This window comes from Lytechinus variegatus, chromosome 11, assembly GCF_018143015.1.
Source record: "Lytechinus variegatus isolate NC3 chromosome 11, Lvar_3.0, whole genome shotgun sequence".
Taxonomy (NCBI): Eukaryota; Metazoa; Echinodermata; class Echinoidea; order Temnopleuroida; family Toxopneustidae; genus Lytechinus; species Lytechinus variegatus.
Genome location: NC_054750.1, coordinates 33,248,893 through 33,271,771, shown reverse-complemented (window position 1 = coordinate 33,271,771; position 22,879 = coordinate 33,248,893). Strand labels below are relative to the sequence as shown.

Here is a 22,879-nt window from a genome sequence, read left to right as displayed (position 1 = left end):
CTTCATTTAGTCTGCCATTCCGTCCAATATTTCGTCTAACAACCATTTGGTCCAATCATCACTTTCTCTAATTACCAAAGGTTGGTCTATGACCATTTCGTCGCATAAAGGCCTGGTCCCACGGCCAACGGACACAAATCATCATAACGGATACAGCAGACAAGCAAAATTTCAGTGTGGCTCCAGTGGACGGATGCTCGATGGATATAGAGCTAATGGAAAGAGTACACAACGGATACGTAACGTTTTCCAACGGATGGAGATTCTTTTCCCTTTTACATCCTCTCTACATCGGTATTAAAAAATGCAGTGGGATCAAGCCTTAACCAGTTGGCCTAATATCCATTTATTTTCATTCATTTCGCCCAACTAACACTCAGTTCAGTTAGACCAAATAGTCTATGGACTCAATGGCCATTGGACCAACTGGTTATTGGATGAAATGGCAATTAGACCATGTGGGTAGTGGACGCACTGATGGTAGACCAAACAGCAGGAGACGAGTTGGTAATTGGACGCATTGGCATTAGACCAACTGAAAATAAACCTTTCCATTATCCCCATCGGTTGATAATATCCAGAGAAACTTAATTGTCCAATCCCACAGGATATTACATCAGTGACCATCAGTCAGGAACCAGAGGATCAGTCAGTAATAGACTCTGTCCTAAATCTTGACCTTTTGTCCTCCCACTCAACAAACAATTACTTGAAAAAATAAAAACAGACAGATAACTAAGTTTTATATTTTTACCTTTATTAATTTGAATAAACAATATAATACATTGGTAAATGTTATCAAAAGATAGATACTACAAATCCATATTGATGGACTAAATCCCTTCCTCCCCCCTCCAAGAAATTTAAGGGGAAAAAAAGTCTATCATACTAGTATAACATATTTAAGAGTAAGGACCAATGGAAAATGTATATTACTGAAAATAAAACTGTTCAAAAGGTTAATACTTTACAGGAACAAACAGGGGTCACTGATGTTGAATTTGATTTTCCTCTAGTAGGACTGAGAGAGATCTATAGAATGAAAGACTTCATGGTCCTCTTTCAGGCTTAAAATGACAAACTGCCAGTCATTGCCAGTTACCCAAGGAATTTACTGCAGTTGCCACCGAGCAGAACTTGTTGATAAAACCTTTACGATCCTTGGCTGGTCAATCGTTACCCATCAGCACGCACAACCTTGAGGCAAAGGAAAAGTACTCCAAATGCAGTATATGGGACCATACCAACAGGTAAGAAACAACACACACATGCAATAAAAAAATGTATACAACTTTGTGCGAACTTGACCTTCCGGAGTACTTTTTTTTTGCCTCAAAAGAGCATGTTTAAGCTCTACCCACCCCTTAATCTAGGGGCCGAGTGTTTACGATTGATCATTCACAATATCAATATAATCAATCCTAGAAATCAATTAATTCATATAAAGTACAGAGTAGCCATCATATCTGTTGTCTTCAAGTGGTGAATATCATTCTCACTGCTTCTTTTAATCAGGTCCACAGCCATATGGAGGATGTACGGTGAATCCAAGCTGGCGAACCAATAGCATATCTGTAGGTTCTCACTCCGCATTCAATCAGGACACTGTTGATTACATAAAATGTGCATATGTTCCTTCAGCACTCATTCAAGTCCAGTTCCTTTCCAAGTTGGTCCTATGCTAGGACTCTGCAGGAGGGTTACTCTGCTGGTTGTTCTCTCCAAGGTGTGGCGGGTGGTCCAGGACCTTGTCGATGAGACCAAATTGTAAGGCCTCCTGCGGACTCATGAAATGGTCCCTCTCCATGGCTTGCTCTGGAAAATAGGAAGAAGATGAAGACGAATGAAATAATTGAGGGTCTGAGCTGGTCAACTTCTGATTGGTCTACAATTGCTTTAATACCTTCTTTCTGTTTGGTCCTATCCCACATGGTCTTGTCCTACTTCGTCTACATCTGGGGGGCATTTCATGAAAGGACTTGTCGGACGTTTTATCCGACAAGTCCCATTTTATCCGACAGTTACCATAGGAACAGTGCCTCTCAGCCAATCAAAATCATGGAAAGATGTCAGATCTGACAACTTGTCGGATGAAAATATTGATGAAACGCTCCCCTGGTTCATCTATTGAAAATTTGGTCTGATAAACATTTAGCCCATTCCTTTATTTCTAATTTTCAATTAGGCTATAACCATTATATCTCATATCCACTTTGTCAAACACCATTTACCCTACCATAGATGAATTGTTTATGAATCAAATTATTTTCATGTGACAAATTTTATGGGGGTGATCTTACACTACCCTATCCCTGTTTTCACAAAATTTAAAGTTATGAACTGAATTATACTTCAAATTTTGTAACAATTTTGTTTGAGTAATCACATCTTCATATCTACAGTCAATTAACGATAGCGCAAAATACCAGCCTTCAAAGTGTGAAATGTCTCAACATATAAAAGCTGTAACATGGGAGTTTTATATCAGTACTACTTGCCTACAACATCTAAACTCTGTCCTGTATGCTTCACATAGAGTTGGTTAATCTGTTTCTTGAGCTTAATGATCTCTTCTGCCTGAATCTGGATATCTGTTGCTTGACCCTGAAAATAAAAGAAAAAAATCACAACATATTGCATAATAATAATAATAATAGGCATTTATATAGCGCCATCTATCTAGAAATATTCTATTCCGAGGTGCGTTATTATTATTATTACCCCGGCTTTAGCTCGAGCTGCCTCTCAGTGCTCATGCATTCAAGGAATTAATCCTGCCGGGTCCTGCATCATATCTTTCACTTCAAATATCAAAGTTTTTGCAAGCTTCAGCTGATACTGGAAATTAATAAATCCCAAATCAATCTACTCTACCATTATTACACAGAAACAAACTAATTGATGATGATCTGAATGGAACTACTGACATAGAGGTATAGAAAAAAAATCAAAGCACTATACACCAATATGTTTGAAAAAGGTCCTACGGTAAATGATTCTGGATCATCGTTAAGACATGGGAGTGGCGCAATCATCTATGTGATACTAAAAAAATATTGAATATTGGATAATGATTTTATGATTATATTGATAGGTTGTGGTAACACAATATGACCAAAATATTGTCAGTTATAGAAAGTTTATCACTATCTATTGACCAAAATGCTGCTCTGCATTGCTTTTAAAGTGATTGGTTAACATTGGTTTGACTTTTGAAAAATCTGTGCTGGAAGGTCACACTTGTCACCTGTGTCTGTGATATGTTACAAAAATGAAGCCCAGAAAAAATTGCGTTCGAAAATCATTATTTAGTAATTCAAAAATTGAAATATAAAGTGACCGGAAACACCATCTTAATTTCATCCCATACACTTATGTGTACTATTTAGGCGTCTATAAGACACCTGTTTACAAGATCGGGGTTTGCCTTGTAGTTTTAGCTTTTTATTCTCAATAATGGCTGTTTTCACGGTTTATTAGTTCTAATATATGCACTTGTACACATGTTTCATCTTGGTTTGAGAATTTTCTAAATCGGCTGCTCACAAAAGTTAAACAATACCTTTAACCAACTCAGAACTTAGTAAGTTTTTTTTCATGGACAAGCACCGATGAGCGCTATACTTGCACTTCCCCCTTCCCTGCTCTCATGGAACTGTAGCTCACAATGAACGCATTTCAGACTTGCCAATATATTTCAGAATTTTCCAGCTTGGCCAAATATTATGTTATCAGCGACATTTGCTGGTGACAATCGACTAACATTAAAGCGACCTTTCATTGACAAATCGTGGGGAAATCGAGGCTTATCTCGAACAGAGAAGGGATTCAAGTCTTTCACTCGGCTGCATGCCTGGGGGTGTTATGTAATAGACGCTGGCATGGCTGGGAGGTCTTGAGAGCAATTATAGACTAACCAACCAGATGTAAACTGTGTGTTTTCCCTTTGAATCATGTAACTTCACAGTGGTTATCTATTTTGGTTTAGCAATCAAGAGACCTGCCATGAGTCTAGGAAATGGGATTGTTGGAAACTGGAACTGCGATGATCCGAAGTAAATAACCATCACGAGTTCGGTCAAATTTGTGCTTTCCGAACTTTTATCGCATTAGTCCGACGGGCGCTCATGACGGACGGATTATATTATGCAAGTCAATTGGCCTTTTGCAAATTTCGTATTTCCCCATGATTTGTCAGTTGCTGGGCCCTTTAAAATAAAATATCGACCAGCACTAGCAGGTTGTAGACCCTTTAGAGTGAGACTTACCACAGCCTGACCAGATGGCTGGTGAACCATGATCCTAGAGTTTGGTAGACTGTGTCTCATCCCTGGTGCACCTGCTGTCAGGAGCAGTGAACCCATACTACAGGCCTGTCCAACGCACCATGTCGCTATAGGAGGCAAGACGTACTGCATGGTGTCGTATATACCTAGTCCCGCCGTGACTGAACCACCTGATAGAGAAGATAAAAGTTTTTTGTAACTTCTGAAGGTTTCCATGGCGAAGAAGAATAGTGTAGTAGGTTTCACGGTACACCATGTATCTTTCTTGGGCAAGTGTTGGTCCTGAAAAGGACCACCCAATCTCGACGTTTCGACAAGTGTGTTGTTTTTGCCCACAGGAGAATGTCTCGAACCTTTTCAGGACCAACACTTGCCCAAGAAAGATACATGGTGTACCATGTAACCTAATATACTATAAAGTTTTTTTAATAATTCATTAACTAGCGATTGGTGGCAAGGATTATTATCTGTAGATGCCAAAGCCAGCTATTTATGATCCATCTGATGTCATAAATAAAGAACTCATGCTACAAGCCAAATAGCTTTCAGAGACACTGTGCTGTACGCCAAGACTAGCTGTGACTTGAGCCACCTGAATGAGAAGTTAAAGCTATCTTTAGTTTTGGTAAATCCCAAAAAATGCATGTCAGTATTCCATTTCATTGCTAGATTATATTAATGCATGTGCGCTGAAACAATTGCGGTGAGAATGATTTAAACCATAAGTGTGTTTTATTTAATACATTTGAAGATTTTACATCAGATTTTTAATTCAATGGTGACCACTCAAAAAGGATATCAGCATTTTTTTTTGTTGATATGAAACACCTTCTGAAACATGGAGTCGTCTGAAAATTTCAGCCATGACCAAACACAGACCTTTTTCATTTTGTTTAGGGTGTAAAACATGGACCGTGCCAAATTTAAGAAAATGGGCTGGGAGCAATGAAAGCAGCAGTCTGAATTGAGTACTCCAAATCAAATGACTTGCTCTTTGCATTTGTTTTATGATATATGTGTCAATTTATGACCATAATTGGAATGTCCTACTTGTCTGTGAATTTGCTGAATTTACTGATGTTTTTACCTACAAGATCTTGCTGCTTATACATGAAATGGCATAAAGACAATGAATAAGGATTTTGAATAAATGGCAAGTCCATCGAAAACGAAAAGTTGATTTGAATATAAAAATCAAACATCGGATGTAAAATAAGAAAGTTATGACGAAGCTTCAATTAATTTCACAAAACAGTTATATGCACATCCTGGTCAGTATAAAGATGTCAGATTCGGAAAAATGAAATAATGTTCAATTCATACAATAAAATACAAAAAAATATGTGGGTGAGTGAAATCATCATTTCTCTCAATAGCATATTACTGTGTTGTCCATACAACTCTCTTGTGAAAAATGGATAAACTATAAACTTTTAACTTTCTCTATTTTACATCTGATTTTTAAGAAACTTTTACCATTATCATTACCATTTGATTTCTCTCTATCTATCTATAAAAAAAACTCTTTGCTGGGGTAGAATTAACCTTTAGTTATAGCCTTAGATGTGCATTGTTTACTGAGTATAAATAATTCTGAAAAAAGGTAAGAATTGAGACATATTTAGTATTCAGGATTATCTTTTTTTTAAATCATAAGGGATATTTTTACCATTTACCTCCCCCAAAAAACAAAAATAAATAAATAAACAAATAAAAATGAATTAAAATGAAAATAAAATGAATAAATAAATGAATATATAAATAAATAGATAGACAGACAGACAGACATACAGAGAGAGAGACAGACAGACAGACAGACAGACAGATAGATACATAGATAGATAGATAGATAGATAGATCCATAAATAAATAAAAAAATAAAGCAAACAAGATTGGTAGGGACAATTGAAAATCAGTTTGTATGCATGACTTATTTTGTATTATTAGTGTATAATCTAATTTACCTGGACTGTTGATGTACATATGAATTGGTTTCTTGTTGCTCTCTGATTGAAGGAACAATAGCTGTGCGATCACAACACTAGACAATGTATCTGTTACCTGATACAAATAGAACAAATGACAATGTACAGGCATTACAATTAGGAAATTGAATCAGGGTCCTATTTCATGAAGACTTTTATCAAATGCACAATTTTACAAGTTTACTGTGAGCCAATAAGATTGAAGGATTTCAGTAGCTTTTAACTGTTGTTGCAAATTGGTTGGAATAACATGTTTTATGAAACAGGGCTCTAAGACCCCATTGTATAATTTCAGTTGAAAACAGTGGCAATTTGCCAGTTATAAAGTATGTTTATCTCATAATAGTGGAAATAAAGCTTCTACACAAGTTTTAAGGTCCTATTTGCAGATGACAAATGTGAAGTTGTTTTGAGCACGGGAATCTAGAAGCCTTTTTGAAAAGTACAAATTTGCATGATTTGCTGTAGAACATAGAAATGGGCAGTGAAAAGCTCCCCCTTTTTACTCCCTTTTCTGTGAATTCCTCCATGAAACTCCACTTCTTTTAATCAGAGAGCTAAATGGGTTAAAGAAGTTCAATTGACAAGTTTTGTATCATCACTTTAAAGATCTGCTTTTTCGAACTACTTTTTAAAAAAATCAATATTAATTTAAGCTGATTCATTGTGGATTTTTAGTTTGGTGGATAAGGATGTAGATGTAGTTAAACCATCACATACTGTAGACTTCCATACAGAAATAGTTTTCAAAGAAATAGTTCTTAAACTTGTCACTTACCGGCCCCATAAGGCATATTATCCGCTCCTTGAGTAGTCTAGAATATATGTCATATGCTCTCTCTCCTCTCCCCTAATAATTTGAATTGAGATGAATTAGCTCAAAATATATTCATCATCAGGAAAATTAACTAAATTGTGTTTTATTCTAAACAGGAAAATACATGGGAAACAGGCGGAACACATTTGGCAGGTTTCACCTGCATAGCACAATTTAATACACCAGCAGTGCTGACTTTGAAAATTACTCTTACAATGAGATCCAATTTTTATGAAATAGGTTCTTTCTACGTCATGATGACATTACAAAAACTACAGTCTACAGTCATAAAAATAGGACTGTGATGGCAAAGCACTGAATAGATTTCCAGAATGTCACAAATTTGTGATTAGTTTATCACAAATTAATTTAAAAGTGACAAGGACTCAATCATAAGCTTCCTTTTATCTGTTAACACATTTTAGTTTTGGTTTTTGATAAATATGCCACTTGATTCTGGTTTGTCAATTATTGTATTACTATAATGCTATACATGTAGTGATAAACATGTACATGTATAGTATACACTACTGCTATTCTTTCAAGGTGTTTCAAAGTTGTTATATTGTACCCACATAAACAAGGACAATGATTGGGTTTTAGAAAGAAACTAATTCGAACTGAACACTTGTAAGAATGGAAAATTAGACTGATTCCACAAGTCGGATACTATTCAGATCAAATTAGGCAAAACGTGTGTCATATCCAACTTCCAAGTCAAATTTGTGAGTCATACACATTTACAGTGGTTCAAAAAGATTCATCTATATCAGGGCAAGTTATCAAAATGTTAGACAAGCTACACCCAAGGGTTCATTACCATCCTGCCTGTGGGGAATCTACAGTAGGACTATGGTATGCCAATGCTGTACACAGCACACAATTTAAAAAATCTTTAAAATATCACTTTTGTGACCAAAAATACCAATTTCCGTACAGTTGCAATTTATTTTTCATTAGTAATTTGGGAATAATTTTTTTATTCACCAGAGTGCTCAAAAACTTGAATTTTGGGCATATTTTTGTGAACGCCCTCTATTGGTGGAAAGTAATATGGCAAGACAATTGTAGTTTTTCAATCTCTATTTTTAATTAAGAAAAAAATAATTTAAAGAATCAAATTTACTTACATGTAAGAGCCAAGTTATATGATGAATAGCTATGGAACCTGACAGTGTCAAAAAATCAAGCATTTGTCCCAAAGAAAATGAGAAAATAAACCAAACATTGCCAACCTTATTTCACCACACAGTGAAGAGTAACAGAGAAAAAGGTTATATCATAACCTTGTTCATAGAATGAGTGGACAAGCTATAGTTTATATCAGGAACAAACAAGGAAACTTACCGTTTGTTCAATAACTATGGGCACTAGAGGCGTGTGGAGTTTAACACCATTGTGAAGATTACGGAGACAAAGTCCACTTAGCCTCCCGCTCACAGAAGGTATTTGCTAAGGAAGAAAGAGTACAAGAGATGAATATTAGACAAAAGAAAAAAAATCCCAGTTGATAATTATATATATATATATATATAAATCATCTTTATTTCATAGTCAAATAGAGAAGTTACAATAAACCCAGGTCCTCTGCCAGTGATTATGGGACAAATTCCCCTTCACTGGCAATAGGCAGGGTGATAATACATAATATTAATTGAACAATTCATAAGGTACAATACATATAGTAAGATTTAACACATAATTTACATTGCATAAGAAAGATGAAAGTTACAAGCATGTTAAATGAAAAAGAAAGGTGACTGTCTCAATGAAATGAAAGAGAGATGAAGAGAGGGACCAGACAGTAATAAGAAAATACAAAATTGGAACCATCACTTTGTGATAAAGATATATATACATATAGGTACGCATTTATTTATTTTTTATTTATTTATTTATTTGTTTCTGCATGTCATGATAATTTACATAGTGTAACCATCACAAAATTGATTACATTGAATTTTACATAATAATAATGTATAATTATGATGATTAATATAACATTAACATAACTGATTATAACAAGGTTAATTTTGCAGACATGCAGTGGTATGACAAAATAAGCAGATGCTTGAGCTGTTGTCAGACCTTTGAATATATGAAATGCATACATAAATATAAAAACAATACTGAAAAGTCAAAACTAATGATTACTCAAAGAAGGGAAAGAATAAGAAAAACAAAACAAAGAAAACTAAATAAACAAATTATTATGTTCCACAACTATTTACAAATATTTACAAGGAGTGTATGAGGCGTAATAATACTTGAAATTATATCAATCCTTAAGTTTAAAATGTAGAGTACAACAAGATTTGTCTTGCTAAAGAAATTACATCTTAGAGACAAGTATGCGTTTTACCGCATTTTTGAAGGAATGCACTGATAATATATTCCTAATACTAGTAGGTATCGAATTCCAAACATCAGGTCCATAATGTCTGACAGATTTGTGAGCCAACAGTGTGCGAGGGTTATACAAATGCATATTAGATGCTTGTCTTGTGTGGTAGGTATGGATAGTATTATTTTGTTGAAACATATTGGAAAAGCAGGTAGGTAACATTTTGGCATTAAACCGATACATAAAAAGGGAAGTTTGAAGAAAATGGACATCATCAACAGTAAGACATTGCAGCTTTATAAAGAGAGGGCGTGTATGATCACGGTAACCAACTCCAGCACAAATGCGAATTGCTTTCTTTTGCAACAAAAGAATTGGGTTTGTGACACTCGTTGATGTTGCCCAAAGAATATTGCAATATGACACATAAGGTAGAATAAGAGTATTGTACAACATGTAAAGTATTTTATAAGGTACAAGGTACTTAACTTTATACAGTATACCTATATTTCGAGAAATTGGTTTACTGATGTGTTTCATGTGATCATTCCAGTTAAGTTGATCATTGATATAGACCCCAAGGAACCTCGTAGATGTCTGTCTTTCCAGCAAAGCATTGTCAAGTTTCAATCTTAAATCATGATCAGCACATGACTTTCTGCCTTTAAAGTGTACATAATTAGTCTTTCTAACATTCAGTGATAACATATTACTTCGAAACCAATTAGATAATTTCGGAAGTTCGACATTAATGGTGTTTTCTAAGATATCAATATCACGGTGTGATAGGAAAACACTTGTGTCATCAGCAAATAATATATAATTCAATGTGTTTGATACCAAACAAATATCATTAATATAAATCAGAAATAATAATGGACCCAATATAGAACCTTGCGGCACACCGCACCTCAAAACTGATATACCAGAATTAGAATAGTTATAGCATGTGTATTGTCTTCTATTTGAAAGATAACTAGTAAACCAATTTAGGGCAACGCCCCTTACTCCCATATGTTGGAGTTTATAAAGCAGTATTGAGTGGTCAAGGGTGTCAAATGCCTTGCTCAGGTCCATAAATACACCAATAACGTGCTCACGATTAGCCAGAGAACTAGATACATAGTCATAAAATTTCAACAACGCAAGGTCTGTTGAGTGAGACCTGCGAAATCCAAATTGGTTGGGATTAAGTAGGTGGTTTTTGTCAAGAAAGGCAATCAGTCTATTATAAACAATTCTTTCTAGTATCTTTGAGCAACTAGGCAAAATTGAGATTGGTCTATAATTGCTTATAACGGTCATGCTTTCCTTTTTATGAACAGGAATAACCTTGGCTAGTTTAAGAGAGGAAGGGAATACACCAGTTAAAATGGACAGATTACAGATATGCAGTAAAGGAGTTAGGACTGAGCCAATTATTTGTTTTAACAATTCTGAACTTATTTCATCATGCCCAGATGACCTACTATTTTTAAGAGACTTAACAATGTTTAATATCTCAAGATGATCAGCTGGCTTAAGGAATATAGATGATTCGGACCTGTCTTGTAAATATTCTTTGTAATTAACTTCTACGGGAGTTATTTTCTTTGCTTGGTCAGGCCCAATGTTCACAAAGTAGCTGTTGAATCCATTTGCAATGTCATTATCAGAAGTAAACTCTTTATCCTTATGGACAAATTTTGTGGCAGGTTCTGACTTATTTCGCTTACATAATATATCTCTAACAACATTCCATGTCAAGGGCATGTTACCTCGAGCATTCTCAAACTGTCTAGAATAGTGCAAACTCCGTGATGATCGTATAATAGAAGTAAGCTTATTTCGGTACTTTTTGTATTTTTCAACGTGCTCTTGTGAAGGTTTCTTTACACTCTTTTTATATAAGACATTTCTTCTTTTGATAGATTGTAGTATACCTTTTGTAATCCATGGCCGTTTTCCTGTACTTCTATTATTTATTCTAACAAGTGGAATAGTCTTGTCCAAATGGTGGTGAAAAATTTTACTAAATGATTCATAAGCCTGTTCAACATCATGACATTCCAATACATCCTCCCAATTATCTTCCTGACAAGCATCCCTCAAGCTAGAAATATTGCTTTCAGTAAATTTGCGCTTTAGTATAACTTTGGCCTTATTGTATTTGTTGGAATGGATATCATAAAGCATGCAGAAGATTGGAAGATGATCAGAAATCTCACTAAAAAATAAACCTGATTGGGAATAACCTTTGGTAGTTTTCACGAAAATGTTATCAAGAAGTGTTGATGACCTGTCAGTTATTCTTGTTGGCTTGTTAATCATTGCACAAAGAGCATTAGACTCGAGAATATTTTGGAAACGGAGAGTGTTTGCATTTTCTGTCAATAGATCAACATTGAAGTCACCCATAATGCAAACTGATTTACCAGATGCATTTATATCAGTCAATAATAACTCAATACCTGTGAGAAAATTATCAATATCAGTTTGAGGGGGTCTATACACTATACATACAATCATGTTCTTATCAGAGGGTAAGTCTACTTCAATACACAAGATTTCAGCACTTTGATTTTGGAGGGAAAGATCTTCCCTGAGTTTGAAAGAGATCTTATTAGACACATAAAAGAGAATACCCCCACCACGGCCAATTGATCTATCTTTCCTTACTATCTGGTAACCATCAATCAGAAATAATGGTGGTGAATGAGCACTCAACCACGTCTCTGTAACACCTATTATAGAGCAATTAAATTTTAGAGATGATAGCAACATATTTAGGTTTTCAAAGCTTTTAGAGAGACTTCTTGCATTGCAGTGCAAGAAGCTTAAGTAATGAGATTGTTGCTTCCCAGTAGGTGGGTTAAACTCATTTGGAATATAGTACCTACAATCAATATCTTGTTGTAAATGATAATCATCCAACATCATTTAAACATGGAAATAGTAGTCAACACCTCACACTGTATAGGCTTAGCAATGCTAATGGTCTCAAGTACAGACATGATATAACAAAAGACATAAATGTAAAACAAGAAAAACTGTCTACTTATTAACATATATACAACTAAGTTTAAAGTGAAGAACATGGCAAACGATAGACACGAGGCCATGCCCACTCCTGCAACAAAGTTCAGTTACAACAGGAATAAATAAATGAAAAAGAGGAAGATTATGGCAACCTCTCCTGTGACAAGTATCAATATAGCTGTGTGTGTGTGTGTGAGAGAGAGAGAGACCGGAGAGAGAGGAAGAGAGAGAGAGGAAAGGGGGGAGGGAGGGAAAGAGGAATAGAGAGAGGGAGAGAGTTGGAGAGAGGGAGTTGGAGAGTTTCTCTGATGAGAACAATGGTTCATTTCTTGTGCTGGTTTTCCTAGAAGATGATAATGTGCTCAAATCTGCTGTGTGGTTTTAATCCCATGGGTAAATAAATCATCCTCTCCAACATGTCCAAGGCAAAGTAATTCAGAACTGGCATAACTAAAGGTTTAAAGCTGCACTACATGTGGTAACTTAAGAAGTAAAGTAAGGGACTCCTTTCTCGTTTCTCCACTGCCCAGCATAGAAACGCAGTTTTGTCCCCTTCTGATACAACTCCTCCACCTCCTTTCGGTGCTTTCTTTTCACCTCTAAGTCCATCCTTGTGAGATCGTTGGTCAGGTAATATTTCTCTGTCTTGAGAGCTTCTCTAGATTTCTTTAGTATGTTAACCTTATCGTCGTAGGAATTTGTTTTCACTATGATGTGGCGTGGCTTATCTCCCCTTTTGCCAGTCCTGGTGGCTTTCTCCACCTTGACTGTCATATGAAATTTTGTTTTCAGCATGTCCTCGACGATTTTCAGGCAATCCTCTTCATCTTTTGCTTCCTTAACTCCCACAACTCGAAAATTATTTTTACGTGAAAGACGATCTGCCTTGTTATTTTCACTATCTCTAGATCGATCCTTTTGAACTAAAGTTTCATATGCCTTCTCCATCTTCTCCAGGCGACCCTCTAGTTCGGCATTTTTCTTTTCTAAGTCATTTATTCGAAGTCCCTCAAACTCAAGGGCCCTCTCCACTTTCTTGACACTATCGACTAATGTCTTCACCGCCTTGTCCATCATCTTTTCAAAGTTACTGGTTGCCTCTTTAAGAAGGCCTGCCAGTTCTGTACCTGTATTTCCAGCAGGCTGAGGAGGGACCTCCACGCCTGCAGGGACGGTAGTATTGTCCTCTACAGTCAGTCGGCAAGCCCCTGCGTTAATGAGCAAATGGGCCAGATTTATCCAAGTCCTCTCGTGGCTGAATTCATGTCCCTGCAAAATCTCGTGAATTGTGAGACTTTCTTTCTCAAAGAATTTAACCACTTTCTCCTGGAGTAAAATTGATTATTTTTATACCATTGGGAAGAGTAAATGTTACTCTTTTGTAGTGGTTATTTCTTTTGAATAAAATATTTTGATAAATAAGTGATTTTTTTACGAGAAAAGATGCATCAAACAGAAATTTCTTCCTCTGTTTTCACTTGCAAATTGTGCAACATTTTGTGTTTTCGGTACCAACATTATTTATATCATCAGAAAGCTCAAACTGTATACTTTCTTACAATGTCACTCTTGATATGTGGCATCTTTTAGATGGGTCAGCAGCCAGCTTTTTCCATCAAGATGCAAGACGAGATTTCTAAAATTTCTGAGGAACATAAAATCCAGAGTTCTGATTGGCTGAATAATGTTTTCACAACAACAGGCGCGGGTTATTTGAAGAGATTACCACATGGTGAGTGTGACCTTGCAGAGGCCCAGTGTGGGGAACATTGGAATTTGCCTGGGTGTGTGGTCTCTGTGACCAATCAGAGTGCAGTATCCTTGTTTTTGAGCTGCTAAATGTACTTGGCCTATGAAAAGCTGGCTGCTGACCCATCTAAGATACATCTTCTTATACAAATTATATCATATTAAAGCGTAGATCTTCAGCTTTATTATGATCTGAAAATCATTTGTACTCAAACAGAAATCAAGTGTGAAAACAACAACATTTGTTGCATGAAAAAATCATTTTGTTTCATGTTTTATATCAAAAGTTTTCCCTATACTACAACATTTTTTAAAGAATTCCAAACACATGACCTGAAAGAATGATTCTTCTTTTTTACAAAGATACCAAAAACATGAAATTTGGTTGATATTTAGAGCAGCAATGGCAGAATAAAAAGAGGTGTTTTGGTTCGCACCAAGCTCATTAACTATGCAAAAACCCTATAGTCATGAATATCACTTGGATAAAAGAAGCTACTTTTTCAGGGCTTGCCGACTGACTGTCTAGTTCATCGTTCAACAGTTTGTAGTTTGAGCGTGTTTTCCTTGAGGCATATTTTTCACTTTTCTTTTCGATTCCGGCACTCATATTGATCACTTTTCTGTCCAAACTTGAAGTTGTCCAATACTGTTGTTAAAATGAACTTGAAATAACTTTAGATATCAATATCTAGGGCGGTGAAGAACAAATCTTGAGGAGAGGTCTACCAACAATTGTCACTTAGTCTGCTACCATTTTTTTTTTTTTTTTTTTTTTTTTTTCGCCACAACGAAAACAGTGTTACGTACTTATTCAAGTTCATAGAATCTTGTTATGATAAATATTTCCATTATGTGAACTATTGTAATTATGATGTTTTAAAATAGATAGACTAATAAATGTAAAAAAAAAAGTACAAATTGTTTATTCTGATTGACATTTGGAAGTTATAGATATTATAATAATCCATTGATTTAATGAAATATATTGTTTGAATGATTCACATTCTATGTATGTTATTATTAGACAGTAAGTATACATGTAATTGTTTCATAAACGTCACTGAATATAAATTATAATTTAGAGATCACAATACCTATATCTTGAGAGAAAAAAAAGTGGAATTACTCATCTTTATAATGGTCAAAATTATCAAGCAGATAAAGAAGGCTAGCTTTGGTTGTTTTCCGGGACACTGAGCAATGGGGGCTCGGTCCATGTTGGTTGGTCTTTTGCAAGGAACAAAGAATAGCTAGTCATGATGCTCATCTTGCTTATTCTAATTTATATAATAATTTATATAATATTTTATATAATATTCATATAATAATTTATATAATATTCATTGACCAAAACAAATATTTTACGATTCCCGATATCTAGCGGCCGATGCAAGTAATTTTTTAATCCAAGTTGGCAGCTCTACACTGTAGATATAGCAAATATCATATAAATTACTTTATAATATCTATCAACCAAAACAAATATTGTACGAATCGTGATATTAATCGGCAAATGCAAGTATTTTTTAAAATCCAAGTTACTCTCATCACGCGTGTGGTATCGATAAAAAAAGAATGCAAAATGGCGACGTAAACAGACGGGGTAAGTGAACGCTCGTGCTCTTAATTTTTTTCAATTTTAGGCCTACTACTATTTATTGAATGAAAATTAGGAACTTTAATAAAAATGGGGATAAACATAAAATTTGCCCAGATTTATTTAGTTGGGTGCAAAACAAAAAATAAAATTGGTGATTTAGGTCTAGTTTCACCATGGGTAATCCTGGCCTCTACAGCCAGCCATAGATAGCCGCACCAGGCGTCAGGGGAGTAAGCCTACGTTAATAGATGATTTTTACTCCCCAGATGCCTTTTAATAGGCTAGACTCAATGGCCATATGTTTATATATTATTATTAAGTTCGGATAAAACAGGGAAGTGAAGTTGCGCGATTGACGAAGTCACTGTTTTCCCCCCTCTAAGTTCCCTGTTTTGGTGCATTTCAGGCTAAAACGAGATAATAATCTTTAATCTGGTACAATTCATTTAGGCCTAATATATTTTTATGAAATAAAGACAAAAATCGATGAGCCCCGTCAGGCACTCCTAGTACCAATGAGGTCCAAACATTACATGTATGGACCTCATAGGCGACATCAGTGCTAAAATTGGGTTAGAGATTTATGTGGATCTAAATTTATTGTAATTTCAACAAAAGTACTAGCTAAATTTGAGGCTTTTGTTGAAATTTTGCTTTAATGATACATTAATGCTTCAATAAGTAACAAAAAATTGAAAGAAATGAAGGGGAACTTACATTTTGACGACTTTTTCCTGATTTTCTTGGCAGTTGTCCTTCACTTCTGACTCTCGATCGGACCTGATATGCAGATCACGTATACGCGTTCTCGTCAGGTGATCGGTCGGTTATTCTTTTCGCCAGATGTTGATAATTATATATTTCATAACGCAGCGTTCATCGCAAATTTAGCTGAAAGAGATTGAAGTTGAACAGCGCAAGCTTTAATTTATTCAGAAATAACGTTTGATTGCACAAGTTTCGCCTCGGACATTTAGGATCATTTGGTCCCATATTGGCGTAACTACGGGGGGGGGTGTCCCTACCACCGTCCACACCGGGCGTCCACAAGCCAGCAATTATCTTTTTTCTCTTTTTTTAACCAAAATGCTTCCCCCCAGAAAAAAAGAACCAGGGTTAAAGAGAAAGACAATTATGATAGAGGAACACAAAATACTTTATTTTTTCAGCTTTTAATGCATCGACTTATAATCAAATATTAAATGGGGCTTAGAACATTTTTTTAAAAAGTCAATTAATAAAAATATTCCGCTCTTCGGGATTTGAGCTTTCATGAAATATCCGATCTTTTTCATGATTACCGAAAATACTTCAAATGTCAAAAAAAAAATTATCGGTGTAGTAGCTGATACCTTGCGCCCGCCTTAATTATTTTAATGTTGAGATACTTTGCTTTAATTTAATGAATTCCTAAAAGCATTAATTCTCAGATCATTTGTCGCAATCGAATGATTCGATTGGTAAGCTAGTTGTATAATTATTATGATTCATGAATTGTTTAAAATGTGTCTCTCTATCAGTTTTGAATATTTAAAAAAATGTCAGCTCGTGCTTTTTGCTCGCAATATTTTGATTAGTAAGAAATTCTTGTGTATGCGAGTTTGATACATAAATAACTAGAGAGAGAGGGGGGGGGGTGTCCCTCAGCTACTTGTCCTTGCTTATTCCAATTTTTTTTATTATGCTCGTGTTGTGAGTATTTCAAAGTCTTTTCTTTTTCTCACCCTTTTTATTGTCTCGGAGCTTCCCTCTATTTCTTTGCTACGATGTATAGCCCATCTTACTTGTTTCATTTTTTTATGTTCTCATTTCATTGAAAACATAATTATTAAACTGACGTAGAAGACTTTACAACAAAATTTTGATATTGTTTTTTTTTGTTTGTTTGGCTTTCTTTTTTCTTCTCCTCAGTCCTTTTTCTAATTAGTTTCCCTTTCCTTATTTTATATTATTTCATTTCATGAGGCATCCGCCAACTTATATACAACAACAAACGTTAGAGGCGGATATCCAGTAAGGGGGCGTGGTGGTGTGCCCTCTAAAAAGAGGAAAATAGGAAGGAAAAAAAGCAGGATTTATCTTGGTGAAGATGATAGTGGTGGTGATGGTGGCGGTGATGATGATGATGATGATGATAATAATGATGGTGGTAGTGGTGATAAAGATGAGAATGAAGTTGGTGACGATGATATGATGATGATGTAATTTTGTCTTTAAAAAAATAATAGTGCAAAGGCGAAATCATTTAAAGTTTATTATGAAAATAGCAGAAAAAAATAATTTGAAAAATTGTACGTATGCGTATGGAAAATCTATCCCCCACCAAAAAAGAAAAAAAGTGAGATTTTGTTTTGTTATTTGTGACGGCGTAGGCCTATGCGAACAGCTGTGTGATATAATTATGGTAAAAAAAGTAAATGAAATGCCAAGAAATACATGATAATGACTTTTATTGTACATTCAGTATATCAGTAGATAAATTCATACTCGTTCCAAAAAAAGAAGAAAGTGGGTATATTATGGACCATTAAAAATGGGCAGTTGCTCTATATATTATATTACATAGAATATATAGAGCAACTGCTCGTGTGTAGCGGTAAGTTATTCACCTGATCTACATAATTCATGCGGCGCACGGCGCGTGCGCAATGTTTAATAATTATTGTTGTGAATACAATGAATGTCATCAAAAACATAATAACACAGATCAAATAGTGCCAGCTCGACGCGCAAAATGAGAAAAAAATATATATTTTCTGCCCTGATAATTTGATAACCCTAACCTAACCCAATTTCTAAGTATTTTTATCATAAACAGGATAACTATATACAATGATTGAAATTAACTTTATATTCTTTTGCGAACAAAATGAATATGAAAGACAGCTTTTTGATAAAGAACACAGTTTTAGAGCGTTAGAGCGCGATTTATACCTACAACCGCTAACATAGGCGGATCCAGGGGGCCGAGGGGCCCGGGCCCCCCTATTGGCGGAGCAAAAAAAGAAAAAAAAAGAAAGGAAAAAAGAAAAGGAAGGGAAAAGAGAGGAAAAAAGAAGAAAGGCAAACATAAGAGGAGGAACATGATTAAATGAAATAACATTAGGGGAAGACTCTGAAAATAATTTTTTTTTAAATCTATTTGTTAGGATAAAAAATTTTCGCTCGCGCTTCGCGCCTTATTGTCTTTTAGGGTATTTGCATATCTTGCTCAATATGGAGCTTGAAAAATCAAACTTTGAAGTCATTATACAAAACATATTTCAGCTGGGAAATTGAACTTTCATTATTTTGTTTCATTTACAAATTGATTTTTAAAAAGTGCTCTGTAAAAATGTCTGTGATATCATCTGAACATTATCATTTTCTGCTTGCGCTGCGCGCTCGCAAAATTTGAATTTTCAGGTACGTATTATTTTCCTGTATTCCATAAAGTTCTCAAAAAGTTCCCTATTCAGGTCAGATTGTTAAAACGTATCAGCTAGCGCCGCACGCTATAGCATTTGGATTAGTCGGTTATGTATATCCCAATATTAATTCTAAATCAAACTAATTTGATGACAGTTTATCAAAAACTTCGACTCGCGATTTCTGCTCGCATTGATAGATATATAATGCCTCTTATGCATAATTACAAAGTGCTTTAAATGTCCAGTTTTCAGGCCATAAAATTAACACATTTCGCGCTCCCATGCGAGAGAAATAGGAAGATGGTCATCAATTTCATATGATGACATAATGCCCTCATAGCATGTTCCGGTCCTATGTAAAAACTCAAAGTAATAAAAATAAAATACATCAGCTCTTTTTTAACTGTGATCCATCACAATTCACAATTTTCCCACAAAGTGTTTGCATTACAGAGCTTAAATTCACCCTTTGTTATATCATATATTTTTAGCTCGCGCTTTGCGCTCTCTTTATTGATTTTCATGATAAGAAAGTTACTTAGAATACCCAAATTCTAGGTCGAAATCTAAAACACACGTTAATTCAGATACGCAGATTGTTCTCTATTTAAATCATTATCCAGTTTCAGATCACAATATCAAAAAGTGTCTGCTCGCGGATAAATAACTTATCCTTTTCATGATAAAACATGAATAGTGCGTCCAGAATCTTTCCCCATAATTTTGTTTACCCATCACATTTCTCCTATTTTCTCCTCCCTTTTATTTTCCATTAATTTTTCTTTCGTTCACTTTTTTTCTGTCCTCTTTTCCCATAATTTATTTTACCCATCACATTTCTCCCTATTTACTCTTCCCTTTTATTTTCCATTAATTTTTCTTTCGTTCACTTTTTTTCTGTCGCCTTTCCCCTTCTAAGTTCTATTTTTTTTTCTCGTCTCACCGCTTTTCCTCATCCCCAGCCCTCGATCGACGCCCGTGCAGATTCGCAAACAATATCAAGAGTATATGTCTACTTGCAAGGGCGGAAATCTCTCCCAAAAGGTAGGGGGACCAGGGGCTGGAAAATTTGACAAGCAAAAAACAAACAAAAAAAGGTTTATCACCCTCTAAAGAAGGTCATCTTGACCAAAAGAAATTTGACAAGCAAACAAGCAAAAAAAAGGGGGCATGCCAAAAGTAAGATCGTCTCTTCCAAAATACATTTCGAATTTGAACGACATGACCAAAAATAGTAGGGGGACATTTCATAATGTGCCCCCTACTATTTTGGGTGAGGGGACATGTCCCCCGGCCCTGGGGTTTGCGCCCATGTGGGTGGGGGTGTTGCGCCTCCCTATCGGGATCATATCACAGCGAGTATACACTCTTCCATATTGGAAGAGTGTTTACTCGCTGAGATTTCGATCTCACACATAATTTTATTAAAAAAAATAGAACAGCTACGCCTTGAACACAGGCCAAAATGCCTAACGATTTCTCCGCGGCATTAACAACTCTCGTAAAGGGCGCTCCATTTATAAATAACGTTGCATGAACAGCTCTCTATGGCGACGAAATTTACCGCGGAATTGCCATGATTGCAGCCAGCAGCGTGGGAAATTGGCAGAAAATTCAAGAAGAGAACCGGTGAGTACCGATTTAACAGTATTCATGTATTAATTAATATTTATTTAATCATAAGAATAATTTTTTTTTACGGAAAGAAAGCTTAGTTCTAAGCTAGGGCGGCCCAAATGCGCGTGAGTGGAGTCCCAGTTTCTTAACACGGGTAAGTATTGCGGTGTCGCCTAGAGTGCCGTCAGGGGGATTCTGCATTGTTAACCCCCAAATGGTGGCTGCACAATGCGAGCCGTCTTTGTACGAGAAATTAACAAAAAAATACTTGAAACAGACGGCTGCCAGCTGTCTACCATGCCATGGGAGTAACAATCTCAGCTCGTAATGTCGTACGTGCATGTTCACGTGCATGCACAACTTCGTCTACGTGCACAATTACAATAATAAATAATACTTACACAAATTTCAGCAGGTGGGACTGAAGTGAACAAAAAAATGTAACTGTAGAATTCTACGATGTTTTTTGTGAATTTTCAGAAAGATATGAGATTAATCTATAAACTCAAACTCAAATATAATCAAATATTACACTTGCCTTCAGTACTTTCAACATTTTTCAGCTTGTTCTTCGGTCAATTTGCTGAATATGAAATGAAATGAGGATTTGGAAATTTACACAACCTGCGACCACAAAATTAGTCTACTTCCAAACGCCAGGATTGATATTTTTGTAGCAGTCTTTACCAACAATAAGAATGGTGAATTTCTTGGCTAAACTCATACCAATAAGTGAGAATAATATTACTTTTACCTTGTATACTCTCATTTTCCAGATGGAAAGCATTCAAGGATCCCAATCAGACTGGTTGAACTGTGTTAAAAGAAAATATATGAAGATTAAATAATCCCTTTTTTCGGCTGAAGCTAATGTTGAGAACATATTATGAAAGATGCCCAATTCATTCAAAGATGGTATTCCTGTATAGAAACATCCAGTGCTTGTGTCAATTATAGAATCTTCTTAAAAAATAAATCCTCCAAAAATATTAATCCTGCCCTCGGATTCTGCCAAGAAATAATTAATTTTACCAGATTTTGAGTGATAGTCTCTCTTGGTACTCATCTTCCAGTAGTAGCAGAGAGATGCTGTTTTAAATGCAGCTTCTTCAAAGACCGCTAGGTCCAACTTACTGCCAAGATATTATTTTAACAAACCATATACTTTTAAAATGGAAAATCTGTTTACTTTATAGAAAACTTTTAATCAGGCTCGCTAAGTTTGCTTATACTATATGGTGGAATTTAAAAGTCCTTAATTAACCCCCCCCCCCCATCGCTTATATTGAAAGGTATATTTAGAAATTCAAAAAAAAATTAACATAGCTACATATAAAGGACACACCTTCTTTTAGTTAGGATTTCAAACATTCACATTCTGTTTTATATTTGTATCAATTATTCTGTACCCGTTTGCTATAGGAAAAACGCTTTCTGATGATCTCAGTAGTGGAATATCTGCAAAGTTCCACTTCTGCCAGCTGATACATTTGTAAATCTCTGTATATATTATGGCACCTGTATATATGTTATCCTTTATAATAATTGTAAATATATTATGTTTAAACGTTTATATACTTTTTGGAGCCTTTATTTGTCCCTACGGGGCCAAAAGTCGTTTCTTTAATAAAGTTCAACCAAGTGCTATTGAACTTTCAGATGAAAAGGCTGAAGAAAACATACATAAAACGGCAGAAATAGTATAACAAATTAAAATGTAGCTGATAAGATAAATGATAAAATTGCATCTGAGCAAAAAATATAGTTTAAAAATTAAAGGAACGAAGATCGAAGGAAGAAGCGAAAAAAAAGAGAGGTCTGACCATGTCATGTATAGAGGCCTAGCTGCACTCCTGCTTTTATTTTTGAGAAATTAAATTAGCTATTAAGTTTCCCCACGTCCCCCATATCAAAATAGGCCTACGTGCTGCCCCTGTATAAGAATCATACGGGGGGTCCCCCCCCCCCCCTTCATGGCACTGCATTGCCTTCATGGCACTTGGCGGCGGAGCAGAGGATTATCATTTGTGTTGGGGGGATCGACCGGGGG

General features: G+C 35.5%; 1 protein-coding gene across 1 annotated transcript; it reads right to left on the bottom strand.

The window, feature by feature from the left end:
• Positions 1-736: 736 nt before the first annotated feature.
• Positions 737-21,487, bottom strand: LOC121423830 (ATP-dependent Clp protease proteolytic subunit, mitochondrial-like). The gene is made up of 7 exons (XM_041619335.1): positions 21,368-21,487; positions 8,436-8,540; positions 7,050-7,121; positions 6,251-6,347; positions 4,269-4,456; positions 2,499-2,604; positions 737-1,815 (listed from the first exon to the last, which is right to left on the bottom strand). Exons 1-7 carry the CDS (start codon positions 21,383-21,385, stop codon positions 1,682-1,684), a joined length of 720 nt encoding a protein of 239 aa, XP_041475269.1. The 5' UTR covers positions 21,386-21,487; the 3' UTR covers positions 737-1,681.
• Between the last annotated feature and the right edge of the window lie 1,392 nt (positions 21,488-22,879).